Consider the following 20,325-nt stretch of genomic DNA (forward strand, 5'->3'; position numbering starts at 1 on the left):
ACATGGTTAGGTTAGTCAATGATTCCATTTCTGAAATTCCTGGAGATATGACAAAATAGAAATTGTAAGCTTTCGTCCCGTCCGAGTGATAATCAGCAAAGATCATGAAACCTTCATGTGTGTGTGAAGGCCCATTACCGGGGCTGTCTTGGATTGATGTGTTGTTGTGAGCCCTTTCCTTGGCAGATCTAAAATTAGACAACACTTCCAATTTCAGAGCATGAAGAAGGAGATTAGTCCAACCAATTTGTCTTTAAAGGATCTGGCTTCTCCTGTCTCAGACGGCAACATCTTTCCCCTAAAAATAACTCTCTCACTCCAAAGCTGTCTACAGTATCTATTTCAGTTTGCAGAGACCTGTAGGGCTTGTGAAGAAGACTTCTCCTTGATGTGTTTGCGCTACTTTGCCAAATGCTAATCACTTGTTTGGACTTCTCTGGTTACCTTTAAAACTGTACTTTTTTCACTCACCAGTTGACCAGCATGGCGGCATTGTTCCCCAACATAAAAGGGAGCTCCCCTCGGACGTTGTGAAATATATATCCTTGGGATAAAAGCAGTAAGATCCACCAGAGGAACATGTTCCTTCTCATTCCTCTGCCCCCAGTCCTGTTGGGATCCATGCATCAAGGGCAAAGGGGACCCTGGGGCGTCCCAGGTTGGCAGCGCCTCGGTGTGCCTGAGTGTTTCCAACAGCAGCGGCGGTCGATGGGGTAGCTGTGAGCCAAGCGGACTGGAGTCATGAGGGCGTCAGAGGGCCCGGGCGGTGGGATCACGGTAGAAAAACTAACGGTGTTGGTGATCTCCCGGCCGGGGGCATGGCCGCAGCGGTGACATGGATCTGTTTTGGTATGCAGCAGTGGGTTGTTTGCCCTCACCTTAAAGCGCCTTCCAAACAAACTAATGAAGCTCACGTTCAGGCTGCTGTCAGCTGTTTCCTCATTGTGAGTTTTTTTTGAGACTCGCTTCTTCTTTCACATGCCAACTCGTCCGATCAAGGAGGTTTTGATCATTATTCCACAAAGAGCTGTCAAATCCCAAAAAAAAAAAAAAAAAAAAAAGCAGACAAAAGATAATGAATGTCCACACGGTTAGCCCCCCTCCATCCCCACCGGTGATTAGACGCAGGTTCCTATCCGTTGCCTCGAGTGTGTTTTCTGTGCGTGTGCGGTGGCTCTTGTCAGCAGTTAGAAATCATGCTTCATGTGTGTTCCGACTGTGTATGTGTGTGTGTGTGTGTGTGTGTGTGTGTCGCTGCTGCCGGGATTGGCAGGCTGGAGTGGGCGTGGCTTAGAACTCTGTGATGATCCCAGGACAGGAAGCCTTAACCCCCCCCCCCCCCCTCCCTCCTCCAACACACACACATCCACTCCCTCTCTTTCTCTCACTGATGGCAGGATGCAGATTGTAACCGGGGATTAGGGAGGTTCAAAAATCCGATTTTGCCCAGAGAAAGCCTCGTGTATTACTCTCTGAGTGTGTGTGTGTGTGTGTGTGTGTGTGTGTGTGTGTGTGTGTGTGTGTGTGTGTGTGTGTGTGTGTGTGTGTGTGTGTGTGTGCATGTGTTTTAGTTCGGGGAGGGAGGGAGAGAGTGTGCAATATAGTCATTGGATTTTTCATAGTTTACCAGCTCCTGCAGTCACTAACTGCTGTTGTCAAGAGGATTTTTTTAAAGCCTCAAATGCAATCTTCTGTTGTTTAACTGAATCCTGCCCCCACCCCACCCCCCATTTCTTTCTCCCTCTCTACACAAACTGCCTCTAAATTTACCTGACACCATCAATGCGACATTAACAGCATAATCTATTGTCATGTACTTGAGATAACTTAAAACGGCTTGCCTTCATTTTTTTGTCTTTTTATCCCACCTCTGCTGCTTTCCATCCTCCAGTTTCCAACATTTATTATGATAATGATACTATAAGAAGAGGAGATAAACCTTTCTAGGGGGGAGGGGGACCACCTTCATTCATCTTCAAGACAATTGAAACTGTCAAGTTTTTATTGGGAAAAAAAAGTGATGCAGCCGATTATGATTATGTCGTCTAACAAGGTAATCCAGCACCTTGCGGCGCCTTAAGGAGGTCAAATCACACATTTATAATTCAACTAGGTGGTAACAAGATTTAACCAAGCGTCGCTTAGCCTAAAGCCGATATCTCCGTCATTAGCCAAGCCTTGTTTATTGTTCCTATCTAACTTTATGTCCTCTTTTTTGTTCCTTTCTGTCCCCTCAGGACAGTACACAGTGATGATGGCCCACTTCTACCTGAAGAGGAAGATTGGATATTTTGTCATCCAGACGTACATGCCCTGTTTCATGACTGTAATCCTGTCCCAGGTGTCATTCTGGCTAAACAGAGAATCTGTTCCTGCTCGGACCGTCTTTGGTGAGAGAAGCTTATTTACTCATTTCATCATTTCTTTGTATCTCGGTGATAAACCCTGTCATACCAGTCCCGCAAATGGAGAATGATAACAGTTGGCCGTTGAGCACCGCCTGGTATTTAAAGATAGAAAAGTCCCCACCTTTGTTGAGTGACAGGAGCCCGGTTCTCATTTCTATAAGCCCTGTTTCCACCAAGCGGACCGGTTCAGTTCAGTTCAGTATGGTACCCATTTATTGGCATTTCCAACTTCAAAAGTTGGGAATGGTACTAAAATAAGAGAGCCATACGTCCTACTTTTTTGGTACCCTTCTGTTGGGTTGCTAGGGTTACCGATCTGATCCTAAAGATTCACCTTGTCTACTGTTTTCCGTTATTCTTAATTAATAGCGGGCTACACTGTGTTGGGCTGTCATGATGTCACACCATTACATAGCTAACGCGGCTATCTCCGTCTGGCTAACACTCCGCTTACCAAATAAGGGCATGGTTGGCTGTACCAAACTGTACTGAACCAAACTGTACTGAACCAAACTGTACTGAACCAAACTGTACTGAACCAAACCGAACTGAACCAAACTGTACTGAACCAAACTGCATTGAACCAAACCGGACTGAACCAAACTGCATTGAACCAAAATGTACTGAACCAAACTGTACTGAACCAAACCGAACTGAACCAAACTGTACTGAACCAAACTGTACTGAACCAAACCGAACTGAACCAAACTGTACTGAACCAAACTGTACTGAACCAAACCGAACTGAACCAAACCGTATTGAACCAAACTGTACTGAACCAAACTGTACTGAACCAAACCGAACTGAACCAAACTGTACTGAACCAAACTGTACTGAACCAAACCGAACTGAACCAAACTGTACTGAACCAAACTGTACTGAACCAAACCGAACTGAACCAAACCGTATTGAACCAAACTGTACTGAACCAAACTGTACTGAACCAAACCGAACTGAACCAAACTGTACTGAACCAAACCGTACTGAACCAAACTGTACTGAACCAAACCGTACTGAACCAAACCGGACTGAACCAAACCGTATTGAACCAAACTGTATTGAACCAAACCGGACTGAACCAAACTGTACTGAACTAAACTGTACTGAACCAAACCGGACTGAACCAAACTGTACTGAACCAAACCGGACTGAACCAAACTGTATTGAACCAAACCGGACTGAACCAAACTGTACTGAACCGAACCGGACTGAACCAAACTGTATTGAACCAAACCGAACTGAACCAAACTGTACTGAACCAAACCGAACTGAACCAAACTGTACTGAACCAAACTGCATTGAACCAAACCGGACTGAACCAAACTGCATTGAACCAAACTGTACTGAACTAAACTGTACTGAACCAAACCGGACTGACCCAAACTGTACTGAACCAAACTGTACTGTACCAAACCGGACTGAACCAAACTGTATTGAACCAAACCGGACTGAACCAAACTGTACTGAACCGAACCGGACTGAACCAAACTGTACTGTACCAAACCGAACTGAACCAAACTGTACTGAACCAAACTGCATTGAACCAAACCGGACTGAACCAAACTGCATTGAACCAAAATGTACTGAACCAAACTGTACTGAACCAAACCGAACTGAACCAAACTGTACTGAACCAAACTGTACTGAACCAAACCGAACTGAACCAAACTGTACTGAACCAAACTGTACTGAACCAAACCGAACTGAACCAAACCGTATTGAACCAAACTGTATTGAACCAAACTGTACTGAACCAAACCGAACTGAACCAAACTGTACTGAACCAAACTGTACTGAACCAAACCGAACTGAACCAAACTGTACTGAACCAAACTGTACTGAACCAAACCGAACTGAACCAAACCGTATTGAACCAAACTGTACTGAACCAAACTGTACTGAACCAAACCGAACTGAACCAAACTGTACTGAACCAAACCGTACTGAACCAAACTGTACTGAACCAAACCGTACTGAACCAAACCGGACTGAACCAAACCGTATTGAACCAAACTGTATTGAACCAAACCGGACTGAACCAAACTGTACTGAACTAAACTGTACTGAACCAAACCGGACTGAACCAAACTGTACTGAACCAAACCGGACTGAACCAAACTGTATTGAACCAAACCGGACTGAACCAAACTGTACTGAACCGAACCGGACTGAACCAAACTGTATTGAACCAAACCGAACTGAACCAAACTGTACTGAACCAAACCGAACTGAACCAAACTGTACTGAACCAAACTGCATTGAACCAAACCGGACTGAACCAAACTGCATTGAACCAAACTGTACTGAACTAAACTGTACTGAACCAAACCGGACTGACCCAAACTGTACTGAACCAAACTGTACTGTACCAAACCGGACTGAACCAAACTGTATTGAACCAAACTGTACTGAACCAAACTGTAATGAACCAAACTGTACTGAACCAAACCGGACTGAACCAAACTGTATTGAACCAAACTGTACTGAACCAAACCGTACTGAACCAAACCGTACTGAACCAAACCGTACTGAACCAAACCGGACTGAACCAAACCGTATTGAACCAAACTGTATTGAACCAAACCGGACTGAACCAAACTGTACTGAACTAAACTGTACTGAACCAAACCGGACTGAACCAAACTGTACTGAACCAAACCGGACTGAACCAAACTGTATTGAACCAAACCGGACTGAACCAAACTGTACTGAACCAAACCGGACTGAACCAAACTGTATTGAACCAAACCGGACTGAACCAAACTGTACTGAACCAAACCGGACTGAACCAAACTGTACTGAACCAAACTGTACTGAACCAAACCGGACTGAACCAAACCGTACTGAGCCAAACCGTACTGAACCAAACCGGACTGAATCAAACTGTAATGAACCAAACTGTACTGAACCAAACCGGACTGAACCAAACCGGACAGAACCAAACCGGACTGAGCCAAACTGTACTGAGTCAAACTGTACTGAGTCAAACTGTACTGAACCAAACCGAACTGAACCAAACCGTATTGAACCAAACTGTACTGAACCAAACCGAACTGAACCAAACTGTACTGAACCAAACTGTACTGAACCAAACCGAACTGAACCAAACCGTATTGAACCAAACTGTACTGAACCAAACTGTACTGAACCAAACCGAACTGAACCAAACTGTACTGAACCAAACCGTACTGAACCAAACTGTACTGAACCAAACCGTACTGAACCAAACCGGACTGAACCAAACCGTATTGAACCAAACTGTATTGAACCAAACCGGACTGAACCAAACTGTACTGAACTAAACTGTACTGAACCAAACCGGACTGAACCAAACTGTACTGAACCAAACCGGACTGAACCAAACTGTATTGAACCAAACCGGACTGAACCAAACTGTACTGAACCGAACCGGACTGAACCAAACTGTATTGAACCAAACCGAACTGAACCAAACTGTACTGAACCAAACCGAACTGAACCAAACTGTACTGAACCAAACTGCATTGAACCAAACCGGACTGAACCAAACTGCATTGAACCAAACTGTACTGAACTAAACTGTACTGAACCAAACCGGACTGACCCAAACTGTACTGAACCAAACTGTACTGTACCAAACCGGACTGAACCAAACTGTATTGAACCAAACTGTACTGAACCAAACTGTAATGAACCAAACTGTACTGAACCAAACCGGACTGAACCAAACTGTATTGAACCAAACTGTACTGAACCAAACCGTACTGAACCAAACTGTACTGAACCAAACCGTACTGAACCAAACCGGACTGAACCAAACCGTATTGAACCAAACTGTATTGAACCAAACCGGACTGAACCAAACTGTACTGAACTAAACTGTACTGAACCAAACCGGACTGAACCAAACTGTACTGAACCAAACCGGACTGAACCAAACTGTATTGAACCAAACCGGACTGAACCAAACTGTACTGAACCAAACCGGACTGAACCAAACTGTATTGAACCAAACCGGACTGAACCAAACTGTACTGAACCAAACCGGACTGAACCAAACTGTACTGAACCAAACTGTACTGAACCAAACCGGACTGAACCAAACCGTACTGAGCCAAACCGGACTGAACCAAACCGGACTGAATCAAACTGTAATGAACCAAACTGTACTGAACCAAACCGGACTGAACCAAACCGGACAGAACCAAACCGGACTGAGCCAAACTGTACTGAGTCAAACTGTACTGAGTCAAACTGTACTGAACCAAACCGGACTGAACCAAACCGGACCGCTTGGTTGAAACAGGGCTCTAATGTCCTGTAATTTGTCACAACCTTTTGTTTGCTCTTAGGGGTGACCACCGTACTGACCATGACCACTCTCAGCATCAGCGCCAGGAACTCGCTCCCCAAAGTGGCCTACGCCACAGCCATGGATTGGTTCATTGCCGTCTGTTATGCATTCGTCTTTTCCGCCCTCATTGAGTTCGCAACAGTGAACTACTTCACCAAAAGGAGCTGGGCCTGGGACGGCAAGAAGGCTATGGAAGCGCAGCACCCAAAGGTACAGTTTGTTGGCACTTATCTACATGCGTAGGAATAAACAAGGGTCCGACCGATATGGAATTTTGAGGTCTGATACTGATATCGATATTATGGAGGGAAAAAAACTGGTACTGATATATCGGCCGATATCTTTCTTAGGTCTATGTTCGATCTGTAGAGATAGATAGATAGATTTATTGTGTCGATCCTTCAAATCCAGAGATAAAAAGTATAATGAAGAAATAATATAGCACCCTCTGCTGGTGAAAGAGAACTGCCAGTGTAATACAATGAATCTCAAATTAAATGCAATTCGACTGGTGAATAAATCTAGTAATATTGGCGCATATCTGCAATAAAATGGCCGATACCGATAGTCACTTGATATGCTACTATCGGCCGATATTATCGGCTGGCCAATAAATCAGTCAGGCTCTAGAATGTAAACTCCAAAATACATGTCGATGCAGTGCTAAGTTTTCTTTTAAAGCACTGATTACACGTCATCAACTAGAAAGCACAAAGTTGGCATCACTGTTGACTTTACCTTTCAGACGGGTTTGACGTGAAAGAGGCATTTTTTCTACGCCATAATGACATCAGCTCGCAGAGACGTCAGAATTCAGTTCATTAGTTGTTGACAGTACAATAGTGTACTGACTTGCTTATTGCTGGGGCAGCAGTAGCTCAGTCTGTAGGCACCTGGGTTGGGAATCGGAGGGTTGCCGGCTCAAGTCCCAGCACAACCAAGTCTGGAAATTGGCTTGGTAGCTAGTCCACGTCCCGTCACAGAATAAATAGAGTATAAATTATTATTAAATGTGTGTAGCAGGTTGTGTAACCACTGGATCGACCGAGCTAGCTTTTTTCCTGGTTCCTATCTTCATGGTCTAATAAGCAAACTGCCGCTAAGCTAACATGTTTGTAAATGATGTTAAAAAAAACTGTACTCATTTTGTGTTGAATAAAGGTATTTTTGAAGTTGAGTGGTTGTCAGTTGGCTGCAATCTTCAATCACACCACTTGTTGACACTAAATTGGTCACACTGGTTCTTAAAGAAAACCACTTAATCCATGTTATAAGACAAAGCACTCGTATAAGTAGGCTATAGGAAGTTGCTAACTATTTCAATGCTCATTGTCATCTACCCAACTGTAGAAACGAGACCCCTTGGTGCTGTCCAAGAAGCCCAACAACGTCTGCTCGGCCGGCGTCAACTACACCCCCAACCTCACCAAGGACGTGTCCGTCTCCACCATCTCCAACACGGCGTCGGTCCAACTCCGTGCCGCCGCCGAGACCAAGGTGCCAGACGCCAAGAAGACCTACAACAGCGTCAGCAAGATAGACAAGATGTCGCGGATAGTGTTCCCTGTCCTCTTTGGAACCTTCAACCTCGTCTACTGGGCCACGTACCTAAACAGAGAATCGGTGGTGGTGAAGGGAGTGGTCACCTCTACATAATTTTGTGTGTCTGTTTCTGCATTAACAAACTGCGCTTGAGGAAGAGAAACAAAACTATACCCAGCTAGCGAATTCAAGCGCTTTAAATGCAAGTTTGCAACTATATCCATTTCCTGATTTTCATTGCCCTAAAAACAAACCAAGACTTTCTTTGTCAACAAGAGAGTGAGTGCTTTGTTTCTTTCTCACCTCCCCTGCTGCAGTTTTGCATGATGCTCTCCTTAAATGGAGACAGTAGACTCCTCTTTGTCTGGAATATTGACAATATTTATTCCAATCACTGCTTCATGTATGTGAGAACACTCCATTCTTACCACTTTGGGGAGGGTTTTACATTAAAAATTCAAACAATGGAGGCATTTTGAGCGATTTCCCCCTTCATTAAAAAATGCTTAATTTCCCTTTCATGGACGCTTGAAATGCAATGAGCTTATGAGATTGTAACACTGAAGTGCAATAAGGCATGCATTTACTTAAAGAGAGAAATTGCACGGGATTCCACACTTTGAATATTGGTGCTACAATTTGGTTGTATTTCTCTCTTTAAGCCTTTGCAAGTTCTTCTGCAGAGGGTGCTATCGGTCTCTTGGTGGAGATTCAAAGCCTTCTGCTTCAGGCTTGATTTCCCCAAAATCTCTTTGGCAGTCAAAAGCATCGACGCAACCAGAAGGTTTAATATATATGTATTGAAAATAATCATTTCAGGCATCCGGGACGTTTTAATGAAGCGATGCCTCATTACTTATATAGAAAAAAAAAAAAGTCATCAAGTAGTCGTCGAGGCAGCTCGTCAGTGAGAACGTTGGGAAAACGTCTTCAGCCCACATGCACAGGACAGCTACTGTAGCTCTTTGGCAAGAATTTCAAATTCAGGATGCAATATCCTATGCTCGAACTGAATTTTGGAGCCGGAGCCACTTAGCTAATAATATAAACAGCTGAGAGACCGGGTGAAATGCAGGAGCTGGGGACCTAAAGTGTAGCTAACACAGCTACTTTAACCCCCATTCAAACTAACAATAAGAAGAGGTTTCAACAAGCTGATTCCTTGTGAATTTTGGGTACTTTAAGGGGCGTTTCCATTCATATAAGTACTGTACTCGACGATCTTTAGAGTGGTTCATCTACCGAGGACTACAATCTACTCCCTGACAATGTACTTTGTGGTTGTCCCGGCAACTGGACTCCCATCAGCGAATTCTAACCCATGGCCAAACTATCTGTGAAAAAAATTAATAAAACAACAAAAACACTCATAATGTAGGGACGAGGATTAGGGCCACTGAAAAAAATCATTTTTTTGTTCTTATTTTCTTTAGTATTCTGATTTTAATCTCAGAATTCTGGCTCCGAAAAAAAAGTCAAAATTCTGAGAAAAAAGTTAGAATTCTGAATTAATCTCAGAAATTAATTAATTAATCTGAGAATCTCAGAAATCAGAATTAATCTCATAATTCGGATTTTTTTCTCAGAATTTTGACTTTTTTTTCAGAGCCGGAATTCTGAGATTAAAGTCAGAATAAAATAAAATAAATCAGAAACAATTCTTTTTCCCCCAGTGGCCCTAATCCTCTTCCGTAACAATGTCATTTTTTCTCTGTGTTAAATACTAACAGGAAGAGTTGATGACCTACTGTAGTTAGAGAGCCAATAGTGACATTCTAAGCTTTGTGTTTTTTGTTTTCCTACAAAGTGCCGTTAGCTCATCAGGTGGCATTTGGTTTCACAGTTAAAGTCAAGATGAAATTGCATTTCAAGAGCATCTGGTGTCAAAGTTCAATGGGTCAACTCGTCTCATAACTTTCTCTTCTTGATGCTTTTTGACGTGCTTGTGATCAATCTCTTGATCTTTGAATTTGTATTTCACTTTTTTCTAAATTGACTTCATCGGAAGCAATGAGCACACATTATGGCATTTTATGGCGTTAGCCCCTCAGAGCACAGCATAATGTGACTTTGTTGGGACTATGGTGAGACATACTCAGGTACCAAAAAAGGACGCGTGCTTTGCAGCAGAAGAGAATCACTGTTTCTTCAATATCATGCATTAGAAACAGTGTGGTTTGAACCTGTCACCTGCTGCTGTAAGCGTTGTCCTTGATGACTTTTTGATGCTTAATGGATGATGGTGTACCCGCTTTGCTTTGTGAAATCAGGACCTACAGTAAGTATTATAGTTTCAAGCCTTTTCTGTGTTTGTGCCATGATACTCTCAAGTGTTTTGTGCTGGCTCCCGGTGATATTGAATCTGCATTTACTGTATTCAAAAATGTTGCTCTTTGTCAAACTGCTCTTTGGGTGAAGCTAAGACTATGTTCCCGTGCTTTTTAAGAAGAAAAAAACGACAAGGAAAAAAAGAGGTTCGATGAAATGCATTTGAAAGGCACTCTATACATCTGGTTGCCACGGTTTCCATGGCAGCAAGTCCAGATGGACAGACCAGACACCCCTTTGTCCCCTGGTAACGACATCCAACCTCTGTATATGTTCCCTTCTGTCCTCGTTTGTTTCTGAATCTGCTGCTTGTATATTTTTACCAAGAAACAAATGTGACTCCCCCCCTCCCCATAAGAACTGTACTGCTGCTTTAGTTGTGCCAATTATTCGTCGAAGCTTTACCCTGAGTTGTGTTTTCAAGGGAAATTAAACTGAAAGCATCTCGTCTCTGATCATGTGAGTGTATTTGACCTCCCTTTTTTTTTTTTTTTTTTTCTGTATGGCAGTCCGTCTAACATTGTTGATTAAATTAGTTTCAAACACATCAACGCTTTTCTTCTGGATGAATTTTAATCAGTGTCCTGACTTTGCCTCTGGCGCCTTCATCGTTTCAAAAATGTGTTTGTTTTTTTTCCCTCACAACTTTCATTACAGGCCGAGCTAAACCCTTTTTTATTTGACTGCCTTTAGCCTTTTTATGTCCTCATTTAGTGCTTGAAAGTGAATGCTAACACGATGAGCCACGGTAGTGATGATGCTAACCTGATTAGCATCCTCCTGTCTATCTAGAACACACAATCTATCTATCCATATCTATCCAAGACCAATAGGGGGGCCCAAGAGGGCTGACAAACTTTGAACCAAAGCAGCGACCCAAAATGTGCAAATTTCACAATGACAGTAAAACATCCCCTAAAGGGAACCCCATCTAACAGCATTCACTCTGACTGCACTGCTAAACACTGAGAGGGGCCCCATTAATTGACATTTGCCTAGGACCCCAACAGACTCTAGAATCGCCACTGCCAACCAACATGTATGGAGGCTGTGGTCCACTTCCTGTCTATAAATAGACGCATAAATAGCCCATAAATAAATCTTTAAAAAGAAAAAAAAAAGATAAAATCCCAGTACAGAAATAATTAGCAAGTGCAAGAGGGGAATCTACATTTCTTGTTATTTCCTTTTGTATTCCGTATTTCTCAGCCCACAATTTAGAAGTTTACACTTATCAGAGTGACTTCTGTAACTTTAAGGTTCAATTTAAACCCTTTGGAACACATTAGATCATGTCCGAAAATACATTATTGTTTTGGGGACAGATAACCTAAGAAAAGGCTGTCCCAAAATGTTTGCATCTGAAAACCTTTGTCAGTGAATCACAACCATCTTACAACCCTCAGATTGTATTGATGGGACTGACCTCTAAAGTAGGGTTATATTTAAGCAAAAGGAGTCATGAACGTCTCATTGGAGGATTTTTTAAAAAATTAATAATCAGCAAATGCAAGCTGAAGACGGTTGTTCATCAGTTGCAGTGGTTGCAGCGTTTCGGCGTGTTCAGCCACCAGGGGGCGGTGACGCCTCTGATGCCTCACGAGTTGAAAGCTGAACGAGCCGAGACTTCTTTTTTTTTAAGTTCAGAGGGAGAGTTCGCTGTGATGTTGTGGACAAGAAGCCTTGATGTGACTTCGAGTGGGGCAAACATCACAATGAAATTCAAGTACACCTCACTGAAACTGTTGTGCATGTCTGACTTCATGCGGTCTAATAAGCTGCGTGGTAATAGAATATTTGGGGAACGTGTAACTATCAGGGGAAATGGGAATTCTGGAGTTTAGTGAAGTCTTGGTTCCTTCATATTTCAAGATCTGTTTCATCATAGTTCATTTGCCTGAATTATTGAGACGGCACCAAAAAAAACATGAAAACGGAGGTTCTAAAGAGCAGAAGCGGATAAAGAGAAGAAGAAAAAATGACGTAGCCTGCGTCTACTAGTAAAGATGCATTTTTGTTTTCCACTCATGCAGTTGTGATCCAGGTATCGATGTAGCGCGTACATGGTGTATGAGTCATGAAAGATGTTCATCTTCTAAAAGGTTCAGCAGCAGCAGCAGACAGCGTCACCCCACCACTGTGGTGCCCACACAAGACGTTTGAGAGAGAGAGAGAGAGAGAGAGAGAGAGAGAGAGAGAGAGAGAGAGAGAGAGAGAGAGAGAGAGAGAGAGGAGGGTGCCACTGAATCAAGTCGCTTCGACTCCCGCGCCGCTTGGACTGATCAGACTTGATTGATCGTCGGGGTGCGTCCCGGAGGATCCCCCCCCTTCGACGAGCTCAGTGGACCGGTGGGGGCGGGGGTGTGGGAAAAGACCACTGTTTGTGTGTGTGTGCGTGTGCGTGTGTGTGTGTGTGTGTGTGGTCGCAGATGACACGCAAGAAGTAAGTGTGTGGGCGGATGAGGGAAGTTCGGCGAACGCATTGATGGTCGCACACCTACTGTACTGCCACTTAACGCAGCAGGGAAAAAGAAAAACTCCTGGATCTCCAGCCATCAATTTTTAGTGATCGGTGGGGGGGGTGATTCATGGATGGGAAAATGACAATCAAGTTTGCGATCATCTTCTTCATACTTCTTCTTGATCAAGGTGCAAGGTGAGTCTAACGTGCACCTTCTTATTTTGCATGCTCGTGACCATGAGAGGTGTTTTAAAAGTTCACAGGTGACTGATGGATGATTTTAAGGACAACTGCGCATCATTTTCTGTGAATGAGTCCGGCTGATAATGCATGGTGCTTTTTTTTTTTATTATTTATTTATTTATTTTTCCGAAAGGGGCTTTCCCCGGGCGCGCGCGTACACACACACACACACAGGCACGCACAAAAACACACGCGCTCACAGGAGCACACAGAAAAAAATAAGCGCAACCATTTACTGCTATGACTGAATACAGACTGATTATCATTTACAAGATGGATAAACCTCAAAAGAGAGTTTACGTCTAATGCTTTGCAGTGCGGCAAAAGTTACCATCACACAGTTGTTTTTTTAGGGTGATCCAGGGTGTCATTTCAGGGTAAACAACCCAACCCCCCCCCCCCCCCCCTCCTTTATTACACCTTTCAGTTGTGATCTACTGGAATATGGCGCCGACGATGAAGATCACCACCATGCCACTGTCAATCAAATGCTGGTCCCCAGGTCGCACCAGGAGGACGCCACGCTCATCCTGAACAACTTACTCAAGGAGTACGACAAGAACCTACGACCGGATATAGGGGGTAAGATGACATTTTAAAAATGAGATTGAGTGTAAAGATTGTGTGCTGTAAATGGCGTTGAAACTTTGGCAGTGGAGTTGGTGTCACTGGCGCTGTCCGTGGTTCTGATTGGCTGGGCGCGGAGCTGTCCATGGTGCTGAAACTGGCGACGCTGCATCACTGGATATGGGATGTTTCTCCAGAGGTAGCTCGTAGAGTAAATCATTTATTTGCTTGTTTTAGTTCCCATTTTTTTGGGCACAAATGTTGCATTTGATTTCAAACCAAGATTCTATCTTTTTATGGACATTCCCTAAATTCAGGCCTTTCTCAAATCACTTGCTAGTAGCTACAGTTAGAGCTCAACCAGGGCATTTAATTGGAATACTGTCCTCCGATGGGGAACTGATTTATTGACCGACTCCATTATGGTATGGTAGGTGGCAATATGCCAAAAATTAAATAAAAATCAAGTTTAGAAGTCAAGAACTATATTCCCGGAGGTCAGACCCTCCCGTTTTGCATAAGGCATAGCATCTGATGGTCAAAGCCTGAACACAGCAGTTACCAACAGCGGCTTTACTTCTGAGGTCAATGAATGAGTAAATTTAACATTAAAGTAACAAGTTAAGATCAGAAAGGAACCAATCACAGTTCGTTACTATTGGACCTTCCTCTGGTCGACCTTGATAACAACTTAGCAAGTTAGAAAATGGGAAAGGGGTGAATGCCGAGCAGTGAAAACATGGTCAACTTTACAAGTCTGAACACGGACTACTCATTACTTTTGGCACAAATGTGATAAAAGCTATCCCTCTAGGTCAGCGATGGGCAACTTTGGTCACAGCAAGGGCCGCATTCCATTAATTATCACGGCCAGGGGGCCAAATTGTAGCATACAAGTCAATTATGTCTCGGATCGAACTGCCTCTGGCGGTCATCCAGAATTCATAGAACCGTAGTTACAGATGTAACTCTCGTTTTCATGATTTCATGGCGAATTTTGTCATGTTTTCTTCATGTTTCCAATGAATTGACAACTGAATGATTCTATTGACACTCAAAATTGTCACCCTCCAAAACACATCGACCAACCCCCCCCCCCCCCCCCCCCAGAGTCCAAGCGCCTTAAGTCTTTCTGTCAAGTCACATTCCCACGTTATCCATTGTGATAAATCATTTCCTGTACTCACAAGTCTCTCCTGATTGGACGAGTCTTTAAGTTAGCTTAGTGTCGACAATGGCAGCATAGCATGTCCCCTTGAGCAGCCTATTAGATTGCCAGAAAGTTATCCCATTATCAAGACATGGAAGTAAACTAATATGTTGTAATGATGTAAAATAAAAAAAAAACAGTTTTGTTTTCCAGAGAATAACAAGAAAAATAAGTTGATCTGGAGAAAACAACCAGAATTTATTTTTTCTTCACTGGAACATTAAAATATCTGGATACATATGCGCTCATGGTTTCCATTTAAGCCAAATGTGTAGTGCACCTAATGTGCGAAACAAGCTTTTATCTGGTATTCTAAAAGAAAAAAACACCTTCCAGTCTTTATTGGTAATTGTGCGGCAGGGGACTTCCTGTAGATGTTTGATGGCCAAAAAGGGAAGAATTCAGACATAATGAGACCAATAGGCTGTAGAAAGAGAGAGTTAAAGTTGGGGAGGGAAACCAAAAAGTGGTACCAGAATATCTAAAAGTTGGTGCATGGACCTGGCTTTGTGGTTTTTTTTTTTAATCTACTGCAACACTCTAGAAAATTGGTTCATATTCACTTCTCACATCTCAGTAAGTCCATTCAGAACATGTTGATTTGACCTCGTCTTGATTAAAAAAATCTTTTTTTTTGATTTGCAACCGCCATCATTTCTGCAACACAATAGAACTCCAGCCTTGATTGCAGAGACAAGGAGTACTCTTCAGAGAGGCAGGAAGGCTGGCAGCTATTCAAATGGTAACTAGCTTGAGCCAATGAATGATTGGAAAAAGGTTCTCAGTGGTACTCATTAGCAAAAGTTCATTTTATTATCACTGCTTTTAAAGAGAATTAAAGCAGTGTGATAAACATGGAAGGTTGTTGGACTCGGGGAGCGAGAGTCAGTGGGATTCTTTACGATGCTGTACGCCTCTTTGTCTGACAGAAAGCATCAAATCAGCCCGACGCTGCCCTGACTGAGATGCAGTGTTTACAATCGGTAACATGCCATGACGCACAATCAGACGACTAGTCGACCTTTTATGTGGGAATCATTGGGGAATTGCTCTACTCCACATTTTGAATAAAAGCATGTGTGACGATTAATTTTTCAGTTGTTTTGATTGCCTGCTGTCTTGTTTCTGGCAGTGTACTGTCACATGTCGCCCCCCTCTCCCCCCATGCTGGGGTTCATGTTCATCTATTCATTGTGAGCACAAAAAAAAAAAGGCTACGAAGTTATATCTGAAAAAATGAGCCTGCAGCAGTCTTTCTTCCCCAAACTTTGGAAGATACAGAATATTTGGGAGAGTCTGTAGTTTCTCAATCACAAGGTTGGAGGATCAATCCCAGCTCCGCCCCCTCAGTATCTTGACCTTAGAGTCCCTGCACAAAACACTGAACATCCAGATTGCTCCCAAATGCATACAGAGCATCACATGAATGGGCTGCTTAATGCTGATTGGTCCTTTTTGCCTTGTCAGGTTTCAGGTTAGTTTGGTACGCTTTGGTACGGTCAACCCTGATCTTGCTTCAGTTTCCACAGCCAGCCGTACCCTTATTCTGTAAGCAGAGTGTGAGCCAGATAGCAATAACTGCGTCAGCTATGTCTAAAGCGTGACATCATACAAGCTCAACACAGTGTAGCCTGCTAATAAATTCAATGAAGAAGAAGAATGCGACTCAGTAAACAAAGGGCAACTGAGTTCTACACCTCCGACGAGGTCATCCATTGGGCAGTGCTACGATATTAGTGGAAAAAAAACACAAAAAAAAAACGCCTGAATGGCTCTTTGGAAATCCACAGGATATTTAAAAAATGGCAGGTTTTGTGTTTAGTCCTTCATTACCGCTGTAAGAACGGAATAGATGACTCATGGTTCATGATTCAGGGTCCGATTGGTACGCTCAGCACCCCAACAGAAGGGTAGCCAAAAAAAAAAAGTAGGATGGTACGGCCGGATCCTTTTTGCAAGCGTTTCAGATCACAGCCATTCTGTGAAGCTACGAGCTAACTACAGAGCGCTAACATTAGCCTGCTAACACAACAATGCAGGCCACAGGCATTTTGCGCCTTGAGCCTGTTATGTCGGCCATTTGGCGCTTAATGCTGCTTAATTATGGTGCATTCCATTTTGTAATTCCTTAGTCCAAATTGGAGGGGAAGTGGGGTTGGAGGAGTTTGGCTGGAGGAGAGCGGAGGTGTCAAAACGCCAAAGTTTGTTTTGGTTTCATGCTGGTGCTCGAGGGCGACATCTACTGGATCCATCGATGGAAGTAGAGAGTTCAAAGAATGTTTCGCTAGAGATCTGAAATGACCAATAAGGTGACAGCCAATAGCACAGTCATGGGAATAAAATGTTTGTCTGTTTTTTTTACCCCGACTAGTGCCTAGCTCGAGTTGGTTCACCTCGCTGATGTGGAAACTCCCTCCAGCCCCGCTTACACAATTAAGGATGAAAGTTTGATTTGATTTCGCCGACAAACCTCGGCATCGTCCATGAAATGTTAATGTCTGCAGGTTAGGAGAGGTAGCCAAACACACACACACACACACACACACACAGATGAACACATCCAAGAGGATGACGCTGAGTCAAAGACAGATCTGGGACATTTAAGTCGTTGTAAAATCAGCTCATCGTTTCGCACACACACACTCACATAAAAAACAAGACGACTCACATGGGCAGCCGGTGATTGAAGTCGGCGCAGTGTGGCTCTTTCATAACATACACCGAGGAGTTTGACAAAAAAAATCAAAGTCAGTCTCTTAACACACACACCTACACCTACAAAGGGGGGCGGCTGTAAACCAGTTGGAGACCAGGGGTTTTGAACCATCAGACTTTGCAAACTGTAAAAAAATTTTTAAAAAACTTTGTTTGGTCTGAAATGATTCAAAGATTTAAGAACAGAATGAACCCCGGGGTTGCATACCAGGATGGAGATAAGTCCTACAAATGGCTGCACTCAGTCGCACTCTGAGGGAGGGGTGGGCGGTGCGCTGACAGTGACATTATTTTGGTCTCAGAGACTGATATTGAAGAGGACATAAACCAGATTCAGAGCCCCCATTATACCTCCAATCTAAGCTGCTAATACCTCCAAACAGACGATTTTTTAACTACATTCTGTAACATTTTTAGAACAGTGTTTGTCCGATTATTTTTTGACGGCACATCTGCACATGCTATCCTTGTCATCTAGCAACCATCCTCTGATTAGTGACCATATTTTCTATAATTGTGCTCATCAAAAAAAAGCTTGTTCAGAATTATTTTTCTAATCCACAAAAGTTCCTTTTTCCTTTTTTCCCCCCCTGTCTCCTCCACTCGTCTTGTAGCGTCAGCAGTGAGTCTAATTTTCATATAAAGTGGGGAACTGGTCCACTTGTGAGAAAAGCGACACACATTTCCCCAGAGGATGAACAAGTGTTGAGCGTCAACCTCAACCGATAAACAAGCGGCTCGCCTCGGATGAAGATGAAATGCCTTTGTGTCCCTATTGTGTCACTTTCCTTTTGGCTGAGGAGTGTGATCACTGTCCGCGATCTGTGCAGTCCCCATGTACAGCGTGAGGACGTCCCTGTGTGTGTGTGTGTGTGTGTGTGTGTGTGTGGGGTGAGTGTATCAGCGTGCTCAACAGGGAATTGAGGACAAAACTGGCTAGAACGGAGAGCTTTGCATGCTGGGAGGTCTCTGCAGCCACGCGCATGTAGAGTTCAGATGATTTAAGGGGTTCAATTAATTGGATCTGAGCTGCGATCTAAAAATACACCAGTTCTTTCACAAATTACAAAGGACTGTAAGTGTCCAACAGCGTGGAGATAATGACTTCAGGGCGACCTTAAAAGGCATGCGGCTAAGTAACAGAGACCTCACATACTTAGCTCAATAAAGTGGATTTTTTACAAAACAAGATTTTTAAAGTTTTTGCTTTATTCCTTGTAGTTCAGCAGATATGTGAAAGAATTGTGCTTTTGATCATAAAAGCATGAAACTTGGCATAGAACATGCCCTAAGGAAGATTTTTGGCTATAGGGGCCATCGTACAGCAATTTTCAAAATAGCCGCCACCAGGTAGCTTAAGTTCGAGAACACCGAGGGTCTTGATTTTGGCTAATCCTACATTTTCAAGGATAAGGATTGCAGTGGTACTATTTACAATGTGCTAGCAACTACCTTACTAGTGGCAAACAGTCTGAGAAAATTCTTAGAATCAGGACATTTTCTAAGAATTTCCCCCTCAAAGTTAAAACGAGATCCTCGTAAAGATGAAAGTTATTCACAAAGCGTCTTAGTCCTTAAGAGAGCTCCTAATGTGTCAAACTGTGAGGAGGACTTCTAACAGGAAGAAGAGTTTCTTAAAGCTGAGGAGAAAATTAAGAAATGTTCTGCAAACACTTCATGAAGAATATTATTATAATATTATTATAATTATTGACTCATAGTCAGGCCAAACAGACTTAAACTATTAGTGCAGACATTTCAATCTGTTTTCAGTACAAAGTGAGACATGCATGTTGAGCATCTCTACATGTGGTTACCTCCAGAGGTGCATCCAATCACTAATTAAAGCTCTTCACATGCTGATATAACGATCAGCATGTGAAGAGGCTGCTGCACAAGTGAGCATGTGATTTCAAACATCTTGTAGGCTGTATACTTTTAAAGTAAGTGTAACATAGTATCACACAGATGCTAATTTCATAGTGTTCATAATTACACAATGTCCGACTAGATTCTATGTTTGACTTTTTTTTCTCCATTTTGTTGGATCAACCAATCACAGCTTCTGAAAAAATGTGTCATACGTAGCAACACAGTCCAACTGAACAACAAGGACCAAAGAGTGGTGTGGTTTCTCAACTACGCACTCTTTTCTGGCAAACTTGTTATAAAGCCCCTCAGTGTTTCCCCCAGGTTTTTTTGTTAGGGGTGGTGGCCCAATCTCCAGCTCCTTGGGGGATGGGGGGATGGGGGGGGGGGGGGGGGTTGAACAATAAGATCAAAGGCGTAAAAGACTTTCATGCTCTGCTGAAATAAAAGGAATGCACATAAATTACATAAATAAAGTATTTGGTGCCTTTCTTTTGGGGTGATGGGAGGTTACACTCACTTGGCCTGTTGCTCAGAACAGAGGATCTTTGCTGGACTGGGAAAGGGATTTGGTCTTCAATTGTCGCAGCGTCACCAGCAGATTTATTTCAATTCATAGATTTACTGGTGTTGTAGTCAGGAACATATT

At 43.1% G+C, this 20,325-nt stretch overlaps 3 protein-coding genes across 6 annotated transcripts in view; 2 read left to right on the top strand and 1 right to left on the bottom strand.

The window, feature by feature from the left end:
• Window positions 1-2,203, bottom strand: part of LOC109984122 (gamma-aminobutyric acid receptor subunit beta-3) — a 71,875-nt gene extending 69,672 nt beyond the window's left edge. The window contains exon 1 of one of the 3 annotated variants that reach the window (XM_065951831.1): window positions 472-2,200. In XM_065951831.1, coding sequence (XP_065807903.1) covers window positions 472-623 — 152 coding nt within the window. In that variant the 5' untranslated portion in view covers window positions 624-2,200. Of the gene's footprint in view, window positions 1-471 lie in introns of all 3 variants that reach the window. The other 2 variants (XM_065951830.1, XM_065951832.1) reach the window with 2 other exon arrangements.
• LOC109984112 (gamma-aminobutyric acid receptor subunit alpha-5) overlaps window positions 1-10,725 on the top strand; it is a 32,259-nt gene extending 21,534 nt beyond the window's left edge. For both annotated transcript variants that reach the window (XM_065951833.1, XM_020634129.2), the window contains exons 8-10: window positions 2,238-2,390; window positions 6,740-6,951; window positions 8,092-10,725. In XM_065951833.1, the coding sequence (XP_065807905.1) occupies window positions 2,238-2,390; window positions 6,740-6,951; window positions 8,092-8,397 (671 nt within the window). In that variant the 3' untranslated portion in view covers window positions 8,398-10,725. The remainder of the gene's footprint in view (window positions 1-2,237; window positions 2,391-6,739; window positions 6,952-8,091) is intronic.
• Window positions 10,726-12,814: 2,089 nt separating this feature from the next.
• LOC109984138 (gamma-aminobutyric acid receptor subunit gamma-3) overlaps window positions 12,815-20,325 on the top strand; it is a 57,299-nt gene continuing 49,788 nt past the window's right edge. The window contains exons 1-2 of the mRNA XM_020634163.3: window positions 12,815-13,267; window positions 13,743-13,897. Coding sequence (XP_020489819.1) covers window positions 13,200-13,267; window positions 13,743-13,897 — 223 coding nt within the window. The 5' untranslated portion in view covers window positions 12,815-13,199. The remainder of the gene's footprint in view (window positions 13,268-13,742; window positions 13,898-20,325) is intronic.

This window comes from Labrus bergylta, chromosome 24 (genome assembly GCF_963930695.1).
Source record: "Labrus bergylta chromosome 24, fLabBer1.1, whole genome shotgun sequence".
NCBI classification, from domain to species: Eukaryota; Metazoa; Chordata; class Actinopteri; order Labriformes; family Labridae; genus Labrus; species Labrus bergylta.